The 26,087-nt window shown below is 42.0% G+C and overlaps 1 protein-coding gene across 7 annotated transcripts in view; it reads left to right on the top strand.

Annotated features, from left to right (window-relative positions):
• The window catches only part of NRG1 (neuregulin 1), a 168,617-nt gene extending 147,633 nt beyond the window's left edge, over positions 1-20,984 (top strand). For 3 of the 7 annotated variants that reach the window (XM_057373274.1, XM_057373269.1, XM_057373271.1), the window contains 7 exons: positions 459-517; positions 6,180-6,203; positions 10,697-10,799; positions 14,482-14,608; positions 15,078-15,208; positions 15,706-15,909; positions 19,845-20,984. In XM_057373274.1, coding sequence (XP_057229257.1) covers positions 459-517; positions 6,180-6,203; positions 10,697-10,799; positions 14,482-14,608; positions 15,078-15,208; positions 15,706-15,909; positions 19,845-20,496 — 1,300 coding nt within the window. In that variant the 3' untranslated portion in view covers positions 20,497-20,984. Of the gene's footprint in view, positions 1-458; positions 553-6,179; positions 6,204-10,696; positions 10,800-14,481; positions 14,609-15,077; positions 15,209-15,705; positions 15,910-19,844 lie in introns of those variants that run through there. The other 4 variants (XM_057373273.1, XM_057373272.1, XM_057373270.1 and 1 more) reach the window with 4 other exon arrangements.
• Positions 20,985-26,087: the final 5,103 nt, after the last annotated feature.

Below are 26,087 nucleotides of genomic sequence, written 5' to 3'. Positions count from 1 at the left end.
ATCTTTCCATTCATTCACAGATGCATTTGTTTTGCACACACTGGCAGTTTTCCTGTTTGGGAGACTGCTGAAATGTGCAACCCTAAAAGACCAAACTCATGGAGATGAGTATGTACGGATCTTGTGTCCTTGCTGCCTTGTGGAAAGAGCATCCTAAAACCAATTTGGGTCTCTGGAATGGTGAATTTCTCTCTCAGATCTTGAAACACATTTTGATCTGGATTGGTTTGTTTTTGGCTGGTTTTGCAGGGGGAATTTCTTTACATTTCACAGAGCAAATGACTTGCTCTCAACATCCTGAGCCATTTTGAAACGCTGAACCGAGATTCAGTTTCTGACAGTGAACTCACCAAGTCATATCAGTTCACACTGAAGGAGCTTCTTTCTTAGCATATATTCACCTCTTCTCTTTTCTCTGTTTTTTCTCTACCATTTTTTTTGTTTGTTTTTCCTCTCAGGTGCCCAAATGAATTTACTGGTGATCGCTGCCAAAACTACGTAATGGCCAGCTTCTACAGTACGTCCACTACTTTTCTGTCTGTGCCGCAGTAGAAGCATGCTCAGTCGGTGCTGCTTTCTTGTCGCTGCATCTTTCCTCCAATTTTAATTTTTTTTTAATCTGTAACTAGATTTGTTGCCTAAGGCCTAATATTGATTGTCTCTGCCTGTTGCATGAAAATTATAACAAAAAGCATTTGCAAATTATAACAAAAAGCAATCCTGGGATTTTTTGGCATTGAGGTTAAGGGAAAATGCAAGACTTAGGAATGCTGTGAAATTAACACTGAATGTGTGATACAGACTCCCTGCTGACATCAAGCAGAAAAAAGTACAAAAATGACATTTTGAGAGTCTCTCATTTTGTTCACCACAAAAAGATTTTAAGTTGTGATACAGGGCAACACTCCCTCAATCAAAGGATGGGTAGCTAGTCCTCTGCTTATACAYGAGATTTGCATTTGGAACTAGTGGTCGAAGGTAATTGAGGTGTTTGCATCATTTCTAAGGAGCACATGCTAAACAGGGTCAAAATGTTCTTCCACAGCATTGTCCGAGCTGCAGTGGAAAGAGCACAGAAAGAAAAAGCAARGGGGGAGAGGTGACTTAAACAATGTGGTCTGACATATTTTGGGTATATTGTTGGTAACAGATGCAAGAGATCAAAGATTAATTGGCCAAATGAAACTATCAGACACGCACATACACAGGCTGGTGGAATCAGCACTGCAGTCGCATTCTATAAGATTTCCCTTGGAGGARCAGGCTAATTGTTATTGCTTGGCAGGGATGTAGCAGAAGGTACACTATAGATTTATTTTTTCTCTTTGGCTATAGCAAAGCCAAAGGTAAGATATAACAAAATTCCTTAGACCTTAGATTTAAATGTGCTACTTACAATCAATTGTTGCTGGCATCAGAATGTACTGTGATCTAAACGYAGTATTATAGAAACTATTCTTTGCATGGATTACTTGCCAGCAAAGAAAGACTATATGCTACCTTAATTTAATTTCCATTGGTACACAGGGCAAAAAGCATGTGCTGGACATTTTAGAGCCTGAAGAGATGCACAGCTTTTCTCTTATACTGATGGATGAAAAACATCCATACATAATTCATACTGTCAGTCATGGAAGCTACCCAGGTAAATCCCAAGAGTGCTGACTGGAGACCAGACCTTCCAGCACTCAAGTGTGCATTTTACGCCCTGTTTTAAAAGCTTTATTAGTGTGAGTTATATTTAAATGCCTCTGCTAACTGTGGATATATATTTTTTTTTATGCTGTTACAATATTCGTTTATCAAATATTAGATTTAGGTGGCCTTTTCTGTGGATTGTGGTGAAAAGTGCAGTTAAGATTTTCTCATCTTAGAAGAATAATTTAAAAGGAGGTGGCATAAAAATATGAGATCCATTATTGCATGTTGATTATAAATTCATTTTCCAACCCAGGATAAAAAAAAAGGCATTTAAGTGGATTTTCCTTCCTTTGTTTTTCAGTTTTTAACCSCAGTTAGGATTTTCAAAGACACCAGATTGAGATTTTCAGAAGTTGCCTCCATGGAAAAGGCACAGATACCTTGCCTTGCTGCAAGAGTTACCCTCAGTTATTAGTTCTTAAGTTGGTCAAGCCCTTCCTCTCGGTGAAACGCAGAGGCAGGAGGGGATGCCACTGCCTCCCTTGGGCCACCCTGAGAGCCCTGGTCAATGGCCATGAGACTGGCACTTCTGCCTGCCCTGTATCTGCACTGCAACACCTGATTCCTTATACTGTTAAAGACCTCAAAATGACACTTTTGGAAAGGGACCAYTGAGGGCACATTTATACTTTAATTTAAAAAATCAGTTAAGAAGCATTTATATGATTTTTTATTATTACACCTAAAGCAGACCAGTGCATGCTATTTAACAGAGGACTTAGAACAAGAGTTCTCTAAAGGCAAATGTTGCATCTGGGGCTTAAAGCCAAGCTCATATTTTGCACCAAGTGTTGTGGATGATTAACTTAGCTTTGTGGATGCAGTTTTTGCAAAGTACAGAGCACAGTGGAATGCTAAATAGAAGAAGTGCCGTTAGGAAACCAAAGTGTTTGTGTGAACTATACAGHGCTATCTATTTCACTTGCTTTCAGAAGGGTCTTTCTTCATTTGGAAAGAGTCAGTGGGGTTTCAGGCCAAGTGTGCCCACTGATGAGCTGCTACTATATTAATTTGGCTGTCAGAGCATATTTGTCTTCAGGAGTCTGCCCTAGAGTTGCTTTTGGGGAGTCCTGAAATTACTGGGCTGAGTAAATCAGAACAAAGGCACCAGTGGGCATTCTGGAAGTGCCCTGTCTGGACAGAGTACAAGGCTAACTGGCTTGTCAACACATCTCATGGGCTGCYTGGCAGCCCTTAGTAGAGCCCTTAGTAGAGTCCTTTCCTTGAGATACCTGCTCTGCTACCCTGCCTTTTTTCTGTGACTGCTTTGAGGATCGTGATCCACCACTGGTCCATTAAGACAGCAGAAGGCAGTCCACAAATCACTGCAAAAATATATGTGTTCTATAAGTATTTGCTGTATCTGAATGTTCACACATTCACTCCCTTGAAGTCGAGGAATCAAGGCAAATGGAGGAGAGTAAAAGTAATGAATTACCATTAAAGGTTTGGGGTGGTTTTTATGTAGTTAGGCATGAGAGCTCTTACAGCAACGCTGTACAGAATGATCCCTGGAATAGGAAATAGTGATAAAGTTATGAATTAATAGAGAGTTGAGTATTCCTCTCTTGAGTTTAATCACAGGTAAATTCTTTGTCCTGTCAAGTGTCCCAGATGGACCAGGGACCCCACCCAAAGGGCTGGTGGACTTGCTTAGTTCACTAGTTAACAATTGCATAASTACTGTGAATTTAGAACTGCCTGGGTGCATGCTGTGGGCCTTTTGGCGCATAAACTGAACATGGTCAATGCCTTCCACCAGTTTAAACTGTGCCCATTTCAGCTCTGCCATCCCTGATGAGCAATAGGGACACTACCAAGAGGGACAGAAGGAATTTTCTGTTTAGATGATAGCCCCAACCTTATATTGACACGGTGAATTAGGCTGAGACAGTAAAGGAGGCAAGAGTTGAGAAAAGCTCCAAGTATTCTAGAAGGATGACAAAAACTGCAGTTACTTTGTGATGACCTTGATTTTTCAGTCTTCACATAAATTACAGGTCTTCRAAAGTCTGATTTTAGCTATTCTACTGCCTCACTATTTCTCATTTTCTACATATTTCTTAAATAGTTGCATCTGTATAAGGGTWCTAGACAATCTTACCTGAAATTTTCATTTTCTAAAGCCCTTCAGCACCCTAAATTATACACCCAGTGTGCTGAGATCAAGAGTCCTAAATTACACAAACAGGTTTGAAAAATGCCATTGTCCCTCTTTTTCTCAATGTTAAAAAAGACAGATTTTTACTATTAACTTCTCAGTTAATGTTAATTAAGTGCTAAAATTGCTATGATAGGGTAATTCAAATATGACAGGACAAATTTTCCATGCCTCTGAGATTTGAACCAAGTGTCACTTTTACAGTACTCAAAGGACTTAATACAAAAACCAATTTTGCAACTTGAGTACTATTGAAATGAACCAGATTTTGGATTCAAAGTGGATTTTAAATGTCACAAAGAGACKGTATCCCAGTCCTTAAAATAGAAATGGCTGACATGCAGGTGGTCTGCTCTGTGACAATTTAGGAGATTTTAGTTCATCTTCAGTTGAAATGCCTGAGGAAGAATTTGTATTTTTTTAGAATTTCTCATTACTCACAGAAAGAAACGTGACACTTTGATTCTTCAGAGTTGAAATCAGTCTCCCTGAACCTCTACACTGTTGCAGTTGATCCAATTGGCCGTTCCTTTGTCAGGTGCAAGGTATCTACAAAAACCTGAGGTAGTGCTTAGCACYGTATCTCCAGGCTGCCCATGCACCTGAATCCATACAGCAGGCACCCCAGAGTCTTGGAGCATGCAGTTCTGGAGGATCCTGTTCYACATTTCCGTGCACCATCCTCCTGCTCTGTAGAACCTGCATCTCAGCAGTCTGCAATATAGCCAACAAGTTGTAGGTTTAAAATCACTTTGGGCGAAAAAAAAGCAGCTTCTTAAGTATTTTCTGCAATATTCTCAATGTCCCCCCAGTCAYAACCAGAATGAAAACTGAGTTGTCACAAATAATAAATTGTATTTATTCTTAGAGCACCCAGAGACAAATATTCAATAGAAGCCACACTGCATGTAAAAAGTAGGCAACCATATCAGGCTAAGTAGAAAATATTAAAAATAATCACCTGTTTATAAAAATAGAAGTGTTGGGATATTCTGCTTATCAGGTCTAGAGAATGTAACTAGGAATACCAGAGATAAGTAAGAGCTACGTGACATCCAGGTTTGAATAAGCAATGCATGTTTCTTCAGCATGTTTTCTTGTTAGGCCTTTCAACCAGAATATATTCACATCTTAAATACCATCTTCCTATTGAATTATATGAAATAGAAACTGCATGATATGAATGACTTCCCTAAAATTAAATTACCTTTAAACTAGGTGTCTTACCTATAAGCGAGGATAATTACAGCAATATATATGCATGGGCATGTCATTCATTTTATTGAAGACTTAATCAAGCTTTCTTATGCAACTAATGTGTATCATTAGCAGAGTTCAGCTAGGCATGTGATACTGGCTCTTTAGGAAGAGACCTGGATGGATTCCAGCTTGCTTAATCCTTAAAATGTTACTGATTGGCAACAAAGAATTGACATTCCCCACGTGTGCAAGTGACATTAAAAAATCCATTTGCCGTGAAAATTGACATTGGATTTAAATTTCACAGCACACAGGAAAAAAAAAAAAAAGGAAAAATCTACCGTGGCTGTGGTGTTGGCCCCATGGGAGGGGTCCCCTATGGGGGAAACTTGTGTTCCTCCTTACCCTCAGCTGTTGGGACCTGGGACTGCTGATTTAGGCATATGATTTGCGCAAAGAAATCAGACRCTGCACCCCAGGGTCCATCCAGCTGGTCAACAAGTTGTTCTGCCAAGCACAGTCCAAAGACAGGGGAAAAGGGCTTGTCTCCTCATTTTCCAGAAGCCAGAAGCCTCCTGCAGCCAATCTGMAAAGTAGAGGAGTGCCATTACTGAGTAAGCAGTGGCAGCCACCTCCAGGTCACAACCTATAAGAGCAAGGATATCTATTCTGGGGACAGAAGCAGGGCCAGGAGGCAGAGTGATGCACAGCCCATTCACAGGGGTATGCTGCTCTTTGTAGAGCATCCCTTTGCTGTCATGGTCCATGTGAAACCAATCAGCCATTGCCATGGCATGGTCAGGCCATAGCCCTGTTCATCTCAAAAAGATCTTTAAGGGTTATTGGTTCCTGCTGCATTCCCTGGACTGTGGCTGCTCAGATCCCCCATATATACATACTTTTGTGTATGAGCCTTGCAGAAGGTCTGGTCACGTACCTTAGAAAGGTGCTCTTGASCACTGCCCACTTAACCAAGCACCCCTTTGTCCTGTTTCATGTGCAGACACAGAAYAGCTGTAATTCTCATATGTAATTTTGTTTTTAAGTACAGTGTATTGCTCTTTTCTGAAACTTTTTCATTTTTCTTTCTTTTTTTGACAACTTTCTGCATTGGCAGAGCATCTTGGGATTGAATTTATGGGTATGGACCAATCATTCCTTTTAGCCTGCAGATTCTAGACCCTGAGAGATAAACCCCTTTTTATTTTTTTTTCTTCACTTCACCTTTTCAATTCTTAACCAATTTCTTTATGCTTTAGAAGGGATCATACAGCTATAACAACAACCCTTGTCAAAGTGTTAGCAGAGATCAGTTCACTAAAATGATAGTATTGATAGGATATTCCAGACCTAAGGAGTTCTAGGAATTACTGAAGTGATCACTTTGTAGTGTACACTCCTTTTACTGCTGTGCAGTTTTGACTAGTTTTGATATCTGCTTTTGGCGAGTTCTTCTAGGGCTGACAGGTTTTGGAAACACTGTAAGCGTTAAGCAAAATGACTAACTAGTATATGAAAAAAAGAGAAACTGTTATGGCCACTTAAAATTCTGCAAATTTACAGTTTTGAGCTCTGCTTTTCATGTAAAAATTTATCTCYAAACCCACATCTAGGTGGTTGCACATCATCTGTAAATCAGTTGCCTGTACATATCTGTAAATTATATGCATATATGCATTCCTTTCCAGATCTGTAAATTCAAAGTAGATTGAATTTAGGAATTTAAATAGAAGTTTACACCTAGCTTCCAGATCCTTGAGTCAGCAAATATATTCAAAATTTCTGTAACTAAACTCAACAAGAACGTTGGTAGGGGTTACTATTTTTACACTTCAACTTCAAATATAATAGAAGTAGATCTTTTAAGTCTTACTCATCAATAGACTGTACTTATCTGGCAATCTATTTGTGTTCAGGGGTACAAATAGTATATTTCTTGAATAGGCTAACTTGAAATTCAGGTCAATTTTAGTTTGGAATCTCCTATAATTGTCGTTAAATGAAAAAAACCAGATGGTGACACAGTTTTAGTTCACCTTCTTATTAAAAATGCCCCCACAAAATGTCATTAGCTAAGCTGTGAACTGTGGAAAACGCATTACAACTCCAAATTTTAAAAATCATTCACATCCTAGTTTATTTTTGTTGTTATTATTATCATAGAGTAGTGTTAATTCCTACTCATAAGTATTAGATTGTAGTAGAAGATACATAGCTACATTAACATATGAGGAGTTAAATTAAAATCCTTCAAAAAACTAACATGCAAATTTTGCTTTATTTATGAAATGACATCAGCACAACAACCTCTTGGAATTTAATTCTTTTTAAAATCCCCAGAGATTTGTAAGAAAAAAAAAACAAGAGCAAACTTAAGTCCTTAAATATCATCCATTATGTATAAATTTGAGTGATGTGAAATTAATTGCATAATATGCATATTTGAAAGGCTGCAMATTTAATATCTTGACTCAAGTCTTATGTTGATTTGATTTGATTTCCTAGCATTCTGTAGGGAAAAAAAATATTGAAATTATTTTAGTGCTTAACAGGCTAAAATATTTTCTAAAATCTCCCTGTACATACAGTTCTTTACAGACTTTCCTGCAAAGCTGCTATAAATGTTTTTCAAGTTGGTTTGATCAGCACGTGTTATTTAGCTGGGTGTCATTAACTGGCTCCGTAAATGTTAACCCCGGTCAGAGAGAGAAGGCAGTTTTGGGGCAAGATGTGGTATAAAACCACAAGTGCCCAAAGGATTTCTATGCAAGACTCTTGATCTTAAACAGAGAGTCCAAAAATAAGGCAGGTCTCTTGCCCTCGAGGTACAGTGCCATCTGCAGAGCCTTCAGAATCCCAGTCCTGTCCCAGCCGCCAGCATCCCCCATCACCCAGTTTGCCCCCTGCAGACACCAGGGCATCCCCCAGCTGTCCCCTGCTGTCCTCTGTCAGCCAGAGCATCCCCCAACTGTCCCCTGCTGTCCCCTGACAGCCAGAGCCCGGCCAGGTTTCCATGAGAGCTTGCTGGTTTGCAGGGCATGCCGTGCCTAGGTGCCTGTGTCCTCTCGGGCAGATTCTGCCTCCTTTGAGGGAGGGCACAGCAGCACCACCGCTCATGCGCTCCATGTCRAGCTGCCTTGTCCTCAGGGTCTTGTTTCCAAGGGCACAGGAAGGAAATAAGGCTATGAAAGCAGATCCAGGGGGTTAATTTTCCATGCCCATCAAGACCTACACTCCCAGCAGACGTGCTGGTGTTAGGAGCATTGCCCATGGCTGCACCCACAGCCCTGCTCCCTCTCGATATCCCCCGTCCCCTGAAGAGAGTGAGCACACAGAAACAGCATAAACAACAAGCCTCAGCCCCCTGGCAAACTCACTCAGGCCATCACTAGCCAGCTGCCCAGCTCATTTGCAACAGCCTCAGCCTGCAGCAAACCTCCTGGAGTCAGTGAATTTTTTCCTTCAGTATAAACAACTGAGCAGAGTGTCCACTGTTAATTAATCTTCTCCCTCCTTTCCCTTGCCTTCCAAAACAAAGGGTTGATATGTCATTATTCATTTTGCTTTTGTAAGCTAACAGCTGACAGCATGACAATAAAAAAAAATAATAATTCAAAGCATTTCAAATTAGCCCCTAAATTGCTTAGCACAATTTTCCTGTTTCCTGTGACATCCTTGTAATACACCATTTCCATGGCTAACTAATAAGCGCTTTCAGAAGGGGCAAAAATGGGAAGGGGATCAAGTGCCACTAACTAGCCTAGGTGAGGAGTTATGCTGTATGAGAAATCCCTTCACACTCTGCTTCAATCTTTTTCTTTGTCCCCAAGCATTTCTTCTCTCTGTTTTTTCCAGTTCCAAGCATGCTGTGCCAGGCCTGCAGTTGACTTCTCTACCCTTTTTATCCTGTCTTTTTCCTGTATTTCMCCTTCCTGTTTTTCTTTGTCTTGGTTTGGTTTGGTTGGTGTTTCAGCCCTTACTTCCTTCTCTTTTTCAACTTTCTGTTCTTGGAGTTATATTTATTTTTCTTTAATACATTTTTGCAGCATCCTAGTTTTACCAAACTCACTTCTTCTCTCCCCTTCCCCCTCTTTGTTAATAATTAGTGCTATTAATTTTGTCTGACAGTGCTCATGACCTGTTTGCTGGTGTTTGTTTTGCAGTGGGTTTGGCTTGTAGGACAAAAAACTTTTTCCATGGTGTGGTGCATTGTATCAGAGAAATCAAGAATTATTTTTGCCTTTTGGATTGTTGCATGGAGTATTTGCCACTTGCCCACAGCAACTTTAAAACAAAAGCTCAGGAAACACATTGGAGGGAAGACTGCTCCCTGTTCAATAAAGAGCATTTTCTCCTCAACTGATGTGTCATTTATGACAGCACATCATTTGGACAGAGACATATGGCACATATAAGAGACCACTGTGCACCTCTATACCTCCTGGTGAATTGCCCCAGAGATTTTACGTGCTCATGTAAGTCCCTTCCAGCAGGAATATTGCTGGCATTTATCCCAAAGGTGGTGCAAAGCTGTGCAGCTCTAATTCATTCATTTATTTTTAAACACCTGCTGGTATTCTGACTGTGGTCAATATTTCAGATCACTATTGGTCTGTCTGCTTAATCARAAAGAAGACTTGAGTAAAGCTGGACATCCATTTTTGTCCTAACAGCAGGTGCACAAATCCCCATCTGTAAAGCGTCAACACAGAATACGCCTCTGTTTCAGAGCTCCTTACATAACATTTCCCCAGCAGAGCACTCAGCACTGTTCTTGCCAAGCATGAGCGAGGCTGGAAAGCATCAGTAGCCCCATCCCAAACATTAGCAGGGCTACTAACACCTTTATGATAGTGAAATATCTACGCTGAATCAGATCAGTGGCAAGTTGTCATCACAGAGCAAGCTGCCACTCTAGATAGAGAGTTCCTTTGTTGGTCACAAAGGGATATGAGTTGAAACTCTGCATTTCTCTCATACAAGGCACTGCTGGTTGTTGATACTGCTGTGTTTTAGGAGGAGCACTGAAGGAAGAATCTGAATTTTATGACCAGAGCTCAAAACTTGTCTTCATTTCCATTGGTGATACAATTACAAGCCAAGCTCATGTCTCAAATGTAGAAGAGTATTTTGAAATCTCTCCTGTAAAGACAGCTGAGATATAAATTGAGATGGGACCAGAGGGATATTGGATATGAAAACAATCCAAAACAGATAATAACAAAATAAATTTCTCAGAAGACCTGTAAAAATGGCTTTCATTCCAGCTGTCTTTGCAAAACTTCCAAAGCATTTGCAAATTCATGTTATTACCTTACCACACTGCATTTTTATTTCCAGCAAATGCTGTGTTTGTCAATTATGAAGTTGTTTCTTAAATATTATTCTCATTCACTTAAAAAAAAAGTGACTTTTGACTGTAATTGTTCTCATCCCCAGTATTGTGTTAAGAGTTTGTGGTGTAGTCCTGTTTTCCCTGCAGTCAATCCTGAGTCTGCCTGAAGCGTGGTGGCTGTGTCTCGGTGTGGCTGTGTGAATCCGTGCAGTGGTTTGTAGCATGCCAGCTCTTGACTGTGTGCTCCTTGCCTAGCCATCCTCCATGTTGTGACTTTCTCTGTTTTTGTCCCTTTCTAGAAGCTGAGGAACTGTACCAGAAACGGGTGCTGACCATAACTGGCATTTGCATTGCTCTTCTAGTAGTTGGCATCATGTGTGTGGTGGCCTACTGCAAAACCAAGTAAACTTTTCTCTTCTATTTTATATCTGTGGTTGTTGGTCAGGGCCTTCCCAGTTGACTGTAGCTTCTCTGGGCATAAGGTTTAACTGGGTTTCACCAGAGGTGAGCTTAAGAGACAAACTTGTGATCGGGGTGCTCTGATTAAAGMCGGATGACATGCAGGTCTCCATGTCCATCAAGTGCAAAAATAAGACAGGTATCTTTAAGGTTTCTCAGTCTTCAAATGCAATTTGCCATTTTTTGTCTTTGTTTTGTTTGGGGATTTTTTTTCTATCATCCATTTCAGCTGGATTTCCAGCTGAAAAGGAACAAACTCCAACACTGGAATCATGTTGATCTCCAGCAGTAAATTTTATGTATAACCCTAGTTTGTTTGTACTTGAGACAAGATTAATGATGCTAAAAGTTGCTATTCACCAAAGGCCCAAAAATGGAACATGAAAGTGCTCTCAATGCAAAAGTAGGCATTTAAATGCATTCTGTGAGTCTCTAAATTACTGCGGGCTAGTCTCAAACATGCAAGAGGCACCCTGGACCATAAATTACACAGAACATCAGCAGAATTTCTGCTGCCAAAACTTCTGGCTGCTCTAATAAATCTCCCCACCAAAACACTGAAAACCCTTATCATAAATATTCCACATTTGTATAAACATGATTTACTGTTTCGGGTCCTGATTGGCAGTTGGGTTGTTGATTTTTGTTGTTGTAAGCCCCACCAAGAATAGATGTATTAAAAGTGGGGAAAGAGAGACATCATTTGTCCCTCTCAGTGGGAGCCCAGACTCACACACACAACTGTTCCCACCCACAACTTTGTGCCAATGGTCAGTGGGGAACAACTGAAAGAGTAATAAAAAATCAGATCAATTACTGCTTTTAGAAATCGCAAACCCATATACGTCAACAAACATTTGGTCAGGATYCTGAAGTATGGTTTTCTGTGTAAAAGAATTTTCCAGAATCCATCAGGGGTCTGGAGGCTTTGTTTGCCCCAAATATCAGCAATCTTTGAACCAAAAGTTAAATGTTTTCAAACACAACTGATGAGAGGGCCCYAAATGCAGCAGGGTTGCAAAACTGGTATCTGTGAGGTGACTTGCATATGCTCTTTTCCCTAAATAGAGAAAAAAATAGAAACCACAAGAAATCCTGGAATAGTATTAGGACAAGACCATTAAGTAAAAGCTTTTGTTGGTCTCATCATTTTGTTGGTGTTCATCTGGCAAGAAATACTGCTGACTGATTGCCAGGGCAGTATCTTCAGACATTAAGACCTGGTATCTCGAGTCTTAATTCAGAGGTACTTTATTTGCAAGTCAGTTGCATGAAGAAAAAAGCTTCTGAAGTGATTGGCACAGAGCTTTTCCATTATTCTTTCTTCTCAGTTTTGTGGAGTAATTTCTTTTCTTAGTTAGTGTCCTTTTACTAGGGGACAAATGGCGCAGATAGAAGCATGCAAATTCAAATACATTGGTCAGTGAAGGTGGGAAGTAATGCATTTTTCTGGGGATGGATTGCCAGGTTGGATGTGCCAGGATTTCCATCCTGTAGGTGACAAACTCAGACTCCTTCTAGCACCCACTTTCTCTATCATGTTAAGGAATTCAGGTTGTTCTCAGCTCCCAAGGTCTCCAGAGTCTCATGAAGAGGAGCTATGAAATCAAGTGAAAACCTTGAGTGTTGCCTCTCAGCCCAGTTCTCTGGGTAGTTGCTCAAATGCCTCCTGGCACTGTGCTGTCTGTACACCTTAACTCCTCACATGTCCTAAGATGATGCCTGGTTATCCCCAAAGCACAGAGTCCACATGGACACGRACTGTATCCTTCTGAGACAGGAGCATTTCCAAAACAGATGTGTCTGCATATGCCATGCATGTGAGGTGATACAAAGTAAGCATTTTCCACTATCCAGGCACATACACACAGAGAAAATACTTAAAATGCTCTTTGTCAAGTCATGTTTTCATTGTCTTTAGGCTTTTGTGGCTATCACGCTTCAAATATTTATTGCTGTCACTCACTCCTCCRTTTTGTAAATCTTGGAGTGGTCCTCTTGAGTTCAGGGCAGGTTTGAAAATAGTTATATCATACACTGTCCTACCCTGCCAACACTCTCTGCACTTCTGCATACAGCTTAGGGAATTGTATTTTAGCTTTTGCCACAGCCAAAGTCATATGCATTGCTCAGTGTGCTGGAGCCTACCTCCTCCCTTCAATTGGGTTTTGTGACAATATGGTGAAAGTTCTCCTGTGTAATGAAGCAAAACTGGGTAATATTGATAAATTAAGTCTGGAATTGAATAGCCCTTCTCTGGTTTGGGTTTTGGGGTTTTTTTTGTGTGTTCTATTTAGCGTGTTCTGTATAGCCTTCACAATGCCAGGTTTTACTATGCTGTACGTTTTGTTGCTGACAGCTTGTAATGGTCTCCTGAAAAGTTCTTCTGAGGAGAGCTGGAAGGATTACAGAATCACAGAATTATTTAGGTTGGAAAAGGCCTTTGAGATGGAGTCCAACCTTTGACTGACCACCACCTGATCAACTAGACCATGGCACTACATGCCGCAACCAGTCATTTCTTGAACACCTCTGGGGACAGTGACTCCACCACCCCTAGGCAGTCCATTCCAATRCTGAACAACCCTTTTCATGAAGAAATTCCTCCTGATGTCCAGCCTTTCCTGGCACAGCTTGAGGCCATTTCCTCTTGTCCTGTTGCTACTTGCCTGAGAGAAGAGACCAACCCCCACCTGGCTACAGCCTCTTGTCAGGGAGTTGTAGAGGATAAGGTCACCCCTGAGCCTCCTTTTSTCCAGACTAAACAATCCCAGCTCCCACAGCCGCTCCTCATAGGATGTACACGTTATTAGAAAATGGGGAAACAGCAGCTAAGRACAGACACAGTAGAGGCACCAAAGTCAGCCAGAGATCATGTTATTAGTAGATGGATAGTTCTACTAAATGTATTAGCAGCCATGGCATCCAYCTGGTAATCGTTAGGTTCCAGAGCAAATCGGATGTTGCTGAAATGAAACCTTCCAGAGTTGCCAGGAATTCTGCAGGCTCAGGCATCTCTCATATGCTCTCACTTTGGATTCCTGAGGCTTCCTCTGCACTCTTCACTCCTCTAACACATTTATATATTTGAAGTACACTTGAGATARGGGATGAATCCCACCAAAAAATGTGTAACTGCTGCATCACAATAGACCATGTTCCAGTGTCTGCAAGCAAGCCCTGAGGCACAGACACCACAGCTCCCTGTGGTGAACWGAGAGGTGTAACTCAATGGGCTGTCAGAAACCTTGCCTTGGCCCTTGTGAGGGTGTCAAGGTGACTGGGTTAAAATCTCTCCCCCTTCCTCCCAAGTGCAGAAAAGAGGTCCTCCTGAGACAAAGCATTGCTTAGAAATGGCTTCCCTTTTCCTCTGGCTTATTACCGTCCCCCTGTGTCCTGCTGACTCCTGGAAGTCATCCCAAATATCCTTCCCCCTGTGCAGGTCCCCACAGCTCCAGCTGCAATTAGACCTGTGGTTTTCAGAATTACTCTGAGCTCTTGCAGCAGTGGAGAAAATTCTGGCAGAAAAGGGGATGTTATATTATTATCACCAACATCAATATGCTGAAAGGTGCAGCTGCTTTTCCTTTTGTCTATTAAAATCATTTCCGTGTTTCGTGCACAGGAAGCAGAGGAAAAAGTTGCACGACCGCCTTCGGCAGAGCCTGCGCTCGGAAAGGAACAACGTGATGAACATGGCCAACGGGCCACACCACCCCAATCCACCACCAGATAACGTCCAGCTGGTCAATGTAGGTTCCACAAGTTCACCCTCAGCTTTTAAACATCTGTCTGCTGCAGGCTGGTGACTGATCTCTCTCAGCTTATTCCAGAGAGAAAATTGCCTACCACAAACTACTGCTGTCTTCTCCATCAGAGAACAGTATTTTTGGTGTATCTGATGGTTGCCTTTCCACATCTCTGTCTATTGGGACTTCTCGTTCCCTTGTTGAATACGTATTTATAGCTTGGGATGCAGACCTTTGCTCCTTCCCTCATTTGTCTCTTCCTATTTGGAGTCTAGATGGGCTGTGTACACAGAGATGTACATGAATGCGATCCAGTGTGTCGGTATGGTTTCTGCATGTATTTAAGCGACAAAAATTGTGCTTTGCCACACGTGAAAAGACTGGAATCTGGGAAGGAGGGATTGGGAATTACGTCTRCAAATGTGCTGTGAATTACAGTTTGTAAACCTGAGGTTTGTCTGGGCTTTTTCAGCAGTACGTTTCGAAAAATGTAATCTCCAGTGAGCATGTCATCGAGCGAGAAACAGAGACCTCGTTTTCTACAAGCCACTACACCTCAACAACACATCACTCCGTGACAGTCACCCAGACACCCAGCCACAGGTACAGGAGAGAGAAGGCGAATGCCAGCTGTAATGTCTGATCTGTTACTGTTGCAAAACCAAAAAGATGTGTAAAATAACAAACCGGGGGAAGTCTGTGCTCCCCTCAGAGTGTTTTCATTTTAAAAATAGCTATATTTGATGTCATATCACCTAACTAATTATCTTCCCAGGAATGCTTTATTGTCTTGAGTGGCATTCCAGTACTGTCACAGTGAATTTTATTRTATGCAGATTGCTAAATCAGTGACTGTTCAGACTGGAAAGCCCTCCCTCCCTCCTCCTTTTATCCCTACATGCAAAATCACCTTGATGCAGGTGGATTCATACAACTCCCTAAACTCCACAGCCCCAGTTGCCAACCCAAAGGTTATGCTGCAGATTCTGAGTGGCAACAGAGCCCCTCCTTTCCCTGGCTAAACTTCTTCGCGTACACCTTTGCCACCAAAGCCCACTCTCATGGTCCCCATTTCTCTTTTCCCGGTTGCTGCTTTCCAGCTGGAGTAATGGCCACACTGAAAGCATCCTCTCAGAAAGCCACTCGGTGCTCGTCAGCTCCTCCATGGAGAACAGCAGGCACGCCAGCCCGGCGGGGCCCCGGGGCCGCCTCAATGGCATCGGCGGGCCACGGGAAGGCAACAGCTTCCTCCGGCATGCGAGAGAGACCCCCGACTCCTACCGAGACTCTCCTCACAGTGAAAGGTAGGACACACCACCTCACTGAAAAGCCTGGTGTTCCCACATGGTTTCAAAGCTTGGGAGAGCTGAGTACGGGATACATCTCCTTTCTTGTAAAGGTGGAGAGCTTAGTASTTGTTTAAAGTCTACCAAATGCATTTCTTCCCTTCTTGCCTCTGCTGGATTTATTCTATTAGCTGGCAGTTCACATTTGGAAAAGCTCCATTGGAGTAATTAGTCAGAAATTTCCACTGTGAAGTATAAACAGAACTTTGCCTAATTACCAGTTTCTTAGAAGATGCAAGTGAGAAAACGGAGCGATTTTGTGTGCAGAAAGTAATGTATTGATCCACAGGAGGAGGGCATTAAGGGCTCCTAAGCAGAATAGAAATTATGCCACAGCCTACTTTCTAGGGAATTCCAGCTCCTAAACCCTTYAAAAATTCCCCTTAACCCTTCATTAGATAAAAGCAAGGAACACAAAGTGCAAGCCAGAAGGACTCAGATCATTGCTAAATCAGAAATAGTTATAAATAAAACTGGCCAGGAGTTTTCCAGGCAAGTAATTTTTTCTTTGAAAAGGCTGGTTTATCAGTTCCTAGGGTCTGCTTAGAAGTGCATCATTGCAAAAAAACTTTTTACTGAAAGAATCCTTCTCAGGTTTAGGCTAGCATGTACCTCAAGATGGCCCCAGAATAGCAAAAGAAAGACTGACAAGGAACATTTAAAGAGAGCTTTGGTCCCAGGAATCACAGGCAGACAAAAAGGAAAACAGAAGGTTATGGACCACTTCTCTGAGCACTTCAAAATTACAAGGGATTTGGCCTTGTGGGGGGGTCCATGATGTCAAAAATGCAGCCAGGCAATCCCCAAGGAGATTGAGTTGAGTAGGAGACAAACTGCGGTTTTCAGACAAATGAATGTGCAAGTAGAGCACATGCTATTTCTGTGATACCCCCTCTGCCAMACAAACTGATTAGCAACAAGGAGAGAGCCCACTGAGAAGGACCCTGAGTGTGGTACCACTAAGGACAGTAAACTCCTCTCTTCTTAAAAGTTACAAGTTATTTACCATGGAATTTAATTTGAAGATCCATGGCTCACATGACATAAACAGCAATGGCTCCAATCCAGCAGAGCACTTTGACAAGATTATCTTTTAATCGTGCAAGTAGGCCCACTGAAATCAGCAAGATTACTCACACGGATAGAGCTCAGCATGTRCTTAAGTGCTTTGCTGGATCAGGACCTGTAACAGTAAATACCATGCTGTCTCCTGCTGGGGAAGCAAGCAGGATGCACAGCCACGCGCCTGCCAATGGTGAGTGTCACAACTTAGTGTRTTTGGGCATCTGCATGTGAGAAGGGAAGCCCATTCTTGCTGTCTGCCTGTATTTCCTGGGGCACCCAAAGCATCGTTCTAATATGAACCGCTTAGATTTAATTTGGGGGGATGGAGTGGGAGGAGCATATTCCTTTCTCTCAGAAGAAAGAAGGCCTTTCATCCATTATTGTGTCACTTGAAGGTTGTACTACAGGTGGAAAGCAGCAACAGTTCTGTGATAATTCATCAGGCATTGACAGCCTTGCCTGTGCCTGAAGCGATCACAAATTTGGAACATGGGAGATGATAGTTCCCTGGGCATTAATTGCAAGCCTCATCTATTTTTAGCAAGCAGGAAATAGATGGCCAATTGTTCCTGAGATTTATTCTTTTTGTGTGTGGCTATAAGGGGGGAAAATGTGACTTATTTGGAACWAAAAATTACTCAGAAACATAAAGGAATGTAGGAGCTGATGAATTACTTCCTGAAGCCATCAAATGTTTCTGTGCTGTGAATTGGTAGAGCAAGGCTGTACTCCTTCAATTCTGAAATTTAATCAAATAGACATTACAAGAGGTTCTTTAGCATTATCCCATCCCTTTGCTGCATCCCATGCCTTGCCATCTGTGTACATAAGCAGAGGGCACAAGCAGTTTTATCTTGGATGTCCTTAGCTGTCTTACAGGAGAGAATATCAAAAAACACCATCTCTGCACAAAAGGCTTGTCTGTATGATGAAGGTGGCGGCATATAACTAGTTAATGCTTGCTGGATGGCCACGGATACACTCTGATCCCCTTTCACTGAGCCAGCACAGTTGACCATGAAGCTGGATAAATCAATCACCTTTTAACCTTCCTGTCAGGATGGGCTAGAGCTGCACCAGCTCCTGCGCYTCAGACAGCAGAGAGCAGCTAGTTAGCACTGCCCTGTTATGCTGTGGGGGAATACACCAGAACTGTGTGAATGTACAACACTCCAGTACGAGTAACTTGACACTGCTGGAAGCATACACAGTACATTGAACACATTTAACCAACTCAGGGCGTTAACAGAACCAGTTTAGCTAAAATCCAGTTTGTCATGGAGACGTTTATCCAACAGTGTACCAGCTGGGACTGTAGAAAGGCTTCAGTTTTTCGGACAATGCCTATTTTCAAATGTGAAAGGGATTAAAAGCTCACTCACAGAAGGAGAAAAAATTACTTAATTCATCCAATGTGCAGCCTATTCATTGCCCTTTGCTCAACCAACTTGGTTAATTTCCATACATTACTCCAGGTTTGGTTTTTTCCTTTCTCTTGCTGCTTTCTCTTGCTCCTCAGTTTGTGTAAATCAATGTGCAATCAACGTGCCTCTAGTGAAATCAATTTATGCTACTGCACAGCTATCCAGAATCTGTCCTGTTTTCTCCTTTTTCCCGGAACTCCTTTTTATYGAGTATAATATATGCAACTGAGTCATAGATTGGATAAGAAAGYTGGATGCAGGTTTATTTTGGTCGTTTCAGACTGAGATAAATCACTAATGAAAAACAAATAACTACATCAGTCATAGACATATAGCTTTTCTMAAATGGCCTGTGTAAGAGATGGAGCTTGGAAACATTTTAGCTTTGGATACAGCTGAAATTCAGGCAGGTGAATTTAGGATAAGAATGAAAGCAAAGCCAGACTATGTAAAGTGTCATGCTGGTCACTGTGCTTTTGATSAAGTGTTTTTGAGAGATCCTTACCTGGCATGAATCCACATGACCTCATAGCATGTTTGCTGATTCAAAACAATTGGGAGTCTCACATTTTTTGTTCTTTTTCTTTGGGACAAACCCTGTAATGCCACCAGAGATTCRTTTTTGGAAATCGCTTCTGACTATTACCCTTCCCACAGGAACAGGGACAAATTCTGCAGTGAGATCATGGGTGCTAGGCCAGACAATCCTGTTTCTCAGCATTTTTTCTTGTACAAGGACAAATTATACTTTCTGTTTCATTGCAGATACACCTACCAGTCAGGGTAATTAGCACCCAAGGAGCAGAGCATGGTGCTACAAATGCTTCTCTGACTACCCTTGGTGATTAAAATTAGCAGAATCTGGCTCTAGTTTTTATCTAAACATTACATTCCTCCTTAGTCTGAGACAGTCTGGTTGCCAGCAGAGGGTGAAGCCCCAAGAGGACTGTCCTTCAGTTCCCTTCCTTTCTTTCCCCCTGTCTGTTTGCATGTACCCCAGGTTCTGGTCAAATCCTTCCAGAAGTGCAGCAGCTGTTTTCCTTTTGAGAAAATACTTGCAAATGCATTTTGTTTCTGGCAGCCTTTCTGTCTCTGAATCCCATTCCTGGATTCATGCCAGAAAGTTATTCTGGCGAATAATTTACAGCATCTCCATGGCTCTTCTGAGGTGAACAGATCTGGGAGCTTTGCTGTGCTCCTCCTGGTTTCAAATGTTTTTGCCCAGAGTCCCAGAAGTCAGCAGTTTATAGGATTAATAGCAACAGGAAAGCTTCCTTAGCAGCTCTGTGTGGAGATGCTGGGGATCATGAGGGATCCCTGCCGTTTCTCTCCCAGTCCGCATGAGCTGCTGTGTTCACAGGTCGCCACTGCTGCTTGCAACCTTTCCCCATCTCTTTTCTTCAGGTATGTCTCAGCTATGACCACACCAGCTCGCATGTCACCCGTCGATTTTCACACTCCAACTTCTCCCAAGTCCCGCCCCTCCACAATGTCACCACCGGCTTCCAGCTTGACCGTCTCCATCCCTTCAGTGGCGGTGAGTCCCTTCATAGAGGAGGAGCGACCGCTGCTCCTCGTGACTCCACTGCAGCTGCACGAGAAGTACGACCACCACCTTCAGCAGTTCAACTCCTTCCACCACAATGCCGCCCACGAGAGCAACAGCCTGCCCCCAAGTCCTCTGCGGATCGTGGAGGATGAGGAGTACGAGACCACGCAGGAGTACGAACCAGCACAGGAGCCTCCAAAGAAACTCWCCAACAGCCGGAGGGTCAAAAGAACAAAGCCCAACGGCCACATTTCCAGCAGGGTGGAAGTGGACTCTGACACAAGCTCCGAGAGCAGCAGCTCTGAGACCGAAACCGAAGATGAAAGAATAGGTGAGGATACACCATTCCTGAGCATACCCAATCCCGGGGCGACCAGTCTGGAGCCAGCCACCGCCTTCCGGCTGGCTGAAACCAGGACTAACCCGGCAAACCGCTTCTCCACACCAGAAGAGTTGCAAGCAAGGTTGTCCAGTGTGATAGCTAACCAAGACCCTATTGCTGTATAAAACRTAAAACACATAGATTCACATGTAAAACTTTATTTTATATAATGAAGTATTCCACCTTTAAATTAAACAATTTATTTTATTTTAGCAATTCCGCTGATAGAAAACAGGAGAGGAAAAAACTTTTATAAATTAAATATACGTATGTACAAATGTGTTATGTGCCATATGTAGCAATTTTTTACAGTATTTCAAAAATGGGGAAAGATATCAATGGTGCCTTTATGTTATGTTAAGTTGAGAGCAAGTTTTGTACAGTTACAATGATGGCTGTCCCATAGTATTTTGCAAAACCTTTTAGCCCTCAGTTGTCCTAGCTTTTTTGTGCACTGCATTATAATGACTGGATGTATGATTTGCAAGAATTGCAGAAGTCCCTCTGGTCGCTTGCTGTAGAATCCCCAGATCAGAAAGCCCTGTAATGGCACTCCCACCCTACTCCACCAGAAAAACACACATATACACACACACAGAGTCAGAAAGATTAAAAAAAAGATAAAAAAGTTTAAAAATAAAAAACAAAAAAAAATTTCTTATATGAGAACTTTTATTTGCTTTCCGTATATGAGATGAGTTTTGTCTGCTCTCTGCCAGCCAAAAGGTTTGCTTCTTTGAGCACTGGGATAATAGTAGATCCAACAGCATGCTACTATTAAATACAGCAGGATAACAAAAAACATACAAACAAAAAAAAAAAAAAAAAAAAAAAAAAAAGAAAAAAAAAGAAAAAAAAAGAAAAAAAAAGAAAACATTTATATTAGTTTATGTTAATGGGGCAAATATAATAGCAGATATCTGTAACCAAGCAAGGAAGAGATCTAGCTGGAAAACAATGCCACTAATAAAAGTGCAATCAGTTTTCACCTCTATTTTTAATGTTGATTTCTAATACATGATTTATCATTTTTTAGTTTAGTTTTCTTCCCCTTTTTCTCTTATTCAGAAAGAACCCTGACAGGCTTCTARCAATACCTTGTTAGAGTTGCTGGTGGAGTAAGGCTTACTTTTGGACGCAGACAGGCCTTTCAGGGAAGAACTTGATTTGCTGAATGGTGAAAAAGTATAGGCACATTGGAAGGACATAGCTGACGTATGGAGTTTATTTCCACTCACCTTTATTGGGTTGAGAGAGGCAAGGCTGATGCAGAGCCCATATATGAAGACAAGCACACCATGTGGGTTACAGCTAAGGTATCCCACGTGTGATGATTTGATACCAGTGTTTATATAGCCAGGGACAGTCTCAAAGTCTTTGACTAGTAAGGAACAAGGATGCTGTCAGTGCTGGAGCAGATGAGTTCATCCAGACAGAAGCAAATGGCCTCTTTTGCACTGAATTCCTATCAGTTTAGTCAGGGTCACTCTTCCTCTTCTTTTCTTTTGATTTTTGTTGTGTGTTCAGTTGGCACAGCACTGACTCAGGATTGATGTGGAAAACAAATGTTTTTCCTAGACTCTGGGGATTCTGAAAATGAGAACATATGTTTTACAGGTATTACTGAGCTCTAAATAAGAGCCCTGTCAAGAGAAAAAGAATTTCAGCCAAACTACACTCATCCTTTGGGCCGCATTCTGGTCCCAGTTAAATGAAGAGAAATATGTCAAGGAAATTTTGTGAGATGCAAACCTGAGGAACTAAAGTCCCAACTCAGTAAATTGTTCAAGCATATGTTTATGCTAATCCCAGCAAAAGTTACCTTCAGCATGAGCTAGACTCCCATTGACACATCCAGCCCATGCACGAAGTTAAGCATGTGCCTAAGAGTTTTGCTGAACAAGGTGTCCTATTGATTTGAGACCAGAAAGCAAAGTATAGCAAATGAAGCTCTTCACCATCATCAGTGAGTTCCTCACTGTACAAATAAACATATCACATTGGTAAGAATACCTGAGTCTACCTGAACACCAGATTCAGCAGAAAAAGAACAAAAAATCTTAGCAYAGGAAACAAGGATGTTGGTGGTAGACTCAGAAGGCTAGGAAACTAGCACAGCTTTGGGCTATGTATGTGGTGGCTGAAATGGCACTGCTTATTTGAGAAGTTTGTGGGAGATGGCACATACATACTGTCTGGACTTAAGTCCCCTTAGCCATTTTTCCCTMGCTGGCATGTACTTGAACACACTTTGCCTTTGCAGATCGAAACAAAAGCTCTCTACAAATTCTTAGACACCATACTCATTTTCATCCCTTTAGTCATGCCTGTTTATCTGCAATCCCATGCAGCAGAATATCCACCCCCCCAGCAACTCTGCAACTCAGTAGTACAGAGGGCCAGGATGGCTTTCCTAAGGAAGGCCACGAGTTTCCAGAGGATTTGCACCGTTGAGTTTCCAGGGCGCTTGAATATCTGTCCTTTCAGGAAGGCCTCTGATAGGGCAAAGACCTTGCAGGACAGAAAACAGGTGGCAGAGAAACAAGAGATTTGCCCCAGAATCACCCATCTTAGTGGCAGAATAGAGATTATAACACAGGTCTTTTGTAAACTCCTCCGGTATAGATCACCCACAAGGCCAGGTCTCATTGAAGTATCTATAATAGCCCAGACAGAAAAATCAGGATGGAAAGGGAACATGCCTTGAAGTTGAGTAAATTATTTGACTACTRACACTGTTATTATAGAGAGATAGTACAAAATGAAGGAGCAATTCTGTATTTGGGAGCTGTACATGTGAGATTTATGTGGTATAGGTCTAGGGAAAAATGTGACACTTCTCCTGTTGCAGTGCCTCAAAGTCAAAAGGCTGTGCAGTTCCTGCCCTTCCTCCCCCTCGGAACATACACAGTGTATAGGGCAAGCATGAAATTAGGCTGGAGACTTCACATGGACCTAAGAACAAGAAAATACAATTGGGGATATGGCTGCCTAAGCCCTTAGATCCTTGTGAAGAACCCAGCCTTACAGCACAATTCATGCAGCAGCGAGTTCGGGAATTGCCCTGGCTTGGCACACACAGAAGTGGGAGCAGGACACAGACCCTCACCTCTCAACCTGTGTTTATCACACTCTGAGGGTGCTTCACATCAGTCAGGTCCACAACCAGAAGTTAGTGAGCCTACCTGGCCACAGGTGCTGCTGGCAGGCTGCAGCCAGCTCCTGCTGGCCAAGGGGTGGAGGCTGCAGCAGCACGGAGCAGAGCCAGCAAGTGCCTATGGAAAAGGCCAGCTCCCCTATTGGGGATATTTGCTTCATTACCCAGACCTCTGAGCTAGGCAGTCCCAACACCCTTAAGCCACCACTGTGTAATCCTTGCCAGCTTTTTGGCTGAAAGTTATGGCAAGAAGAAACATACTTTGAAGAGGGGGAGAAATATTCCAGTGGTGGCAGAGTTGTTGAGATTGTGCTGGTTTACTTCCATGTTGTTTAAGTTGAGCCATGAATTTTCCCTGTGTATGTGTTTATATGCAGGAATTGTTCCAGGATAAAAGGCTTCTTTTCAAGGGTGTATAGCTGAATTATGTTGTGCACAACCTGGCAAACCTGCCTGTTCAGGGGGTGTAAATCGTTACAGCTCCATAGAGGTTCTCATGTAACAGAGAAAAGCCTATTTCCTCCTTTTGGCCCAGTTATTCCCTTCCTCACTTGAGCCACCCCAACACACCCAGGTTGAAGAGATCAATCACTGCCTTTATCAGGGACACAGGAAAGCTCCTTCTTTCCAGTACTTCAGAACAACAATGCTGCATCTCCCTGCTTCTCTCACACACATTGCAAGCAGTTTCCTGGGCATCCAGGATAGCAAACTGGTGTCTCCATAAAGGATACACCTCTCAGCCGTTGAGCACTTCTTGGCCCTGCAGTGTGGTTCTTACCATCACCTGGGACTTACTTCTAGTAAGAAACAAAAAAGCACCTATGAAATGCTGCAGAGAAGGGCAGACAAAGAACATGGCCGATTATCATCATTTGTAATTCTCTATTCTATTGTAAATACATCTTGTACATACGTGGATGTTTTCATTATTTACTGTCTTTATGGATATTGTGTTAAATGAGACACTCTTAGTTTATTGTGTAACACTGTAAATAACATAACGTCCTTTATTATTTATGCATAGGCATCTAACACGCAGAGAAAGTTATCCTCATATTATTTTAAGATATATGTCAAAAAGATGTTGCATTTTCCTTTTGCTTTGAAAAAAATTGTAATATATCCTCTTTTTCCCCTCTTTTCCTTTAAAAAAAAAAGAATGCTAATTTATTGTTCAGGAGAGAAAGGGGATGTAACTGAAAGGCAAACTGTTCAAAGAACATGCTATGGAAGCCACAAGCTACTGATAAACTAAAGAATTTATTACCCCAAATACAGCAATAAGTAATTGTTGATTTATTAAGGTTTTGTTATTCATTTTCAGTAAAAGAGGTGCTGGATTAAATTGTTTATGTGTGGTCCTGGCCCAGCTGCTCAGCAGACTGTGTCAGGTCACCAGCTACCATCCTTCTGTATCCAAACATTGTTGTAAAGGTCTTGTTCTGTTTTGTGGACCACTTTTCCCTGAGATTTCTGACTCATCCCTACAGAGGTCTCTGGCAGACACTCTTGTTCCTACATACATTTTTAGTTTCTTAAGTTAGAATTATTAGCCCTACCCTGACCATTTCCACTTCAGATGGATGGGGTTTGGGTCGGGGGAGGAGTTGGGGGGCAGAAATGACACAGTCTTGGGACTGTGGGAGCCTGCTCTACAGAAATGTCAGCTCACTGTTCAGCAACAGTCAATAAAGCAAAGCAGATACTGGAAACTATTAGATGGAATATAATGCCACTATATAAATTCATTACTTGTGCAGGCCAAATACAGTAAGTGGTCCTGGTCTTCTTGTCTCAGGACAGAAGTAATATCATGGGGAAGGGTTTGAAGGGCAACTCTGGTGAGTAAATACCTGAAGCTCATGGTATGAGCTCTCATGGTATGAGAAGCACTGGGTAGGCTGGGGGCCATTTTCTGAAACAAAGGACGGCTGAGAGAAGATACCAAAGGTCTGTAGGAACATAATTATCTTGAAGAAGGTAGGAAAGGACTTGATGTTTAGTCCCTCTTCCAATAAAGAAATGGAGCTATCAGTCAAAACTCTTTCTGGGAACAGTATTCCCAGAAAGATGCAGCTCTTCATTTAAGATGGAGGGAACTTGGAGAATTACTTGTTGCAAGAGGTTGTGGATTGTAAAAGTTTCCATGGGTTCAATGAAGATTACCAAATCCATGAAAACCACATCAGATGTGGGAAATAACTGAGCTGGAAATTGGTGGAGATTGTGTAAGTTGGAAATACTGTGTATATTTGCACTACTTTTACCCTTYTCCAACTTTCTACCGTACGTGGAGAGAAGGAAGGCAGATATCCGATCTGGCTGTGCTTACTGATATAAATACGTAAAGTCATTTGCTGTTAATGAGCATTAAATAATAAGAAGAAAGCTAGGCATGARCAGAGGAGGGAGGAATGCAGCAAAGACACCTTGGATGTGTTTCACATCCATTTGTTCCCAGGGCTAAAGCTCCTAGGCCTACCTATTGGTACTGAATGGAATGCCAAACTGAGAATGAATGGAGAAATGGAAGGATAGAAGAGTGAAGGGAGGGAG

Source organism: Malurus melanocephalus, unplaced genomic scaffold (genome assembly GCF_030028575.1).
Source record: "Malurus melanocephalus ecotype Western Australia unplaced genomic scaffold, MMel_1.1 scaffold_191, whole genome shotgun sequence".
NCBI classification, from domain to species: Eukaryota; Metazoa; Chordata; class Aves; order Passeriformes; family Maluridae; genus Malurus; species Malurus melanocephalus.
Note: the sequence above shows the minus strand (reverse complement) of the source record. Positions and strands in the feature narration are given on the sequence as shown.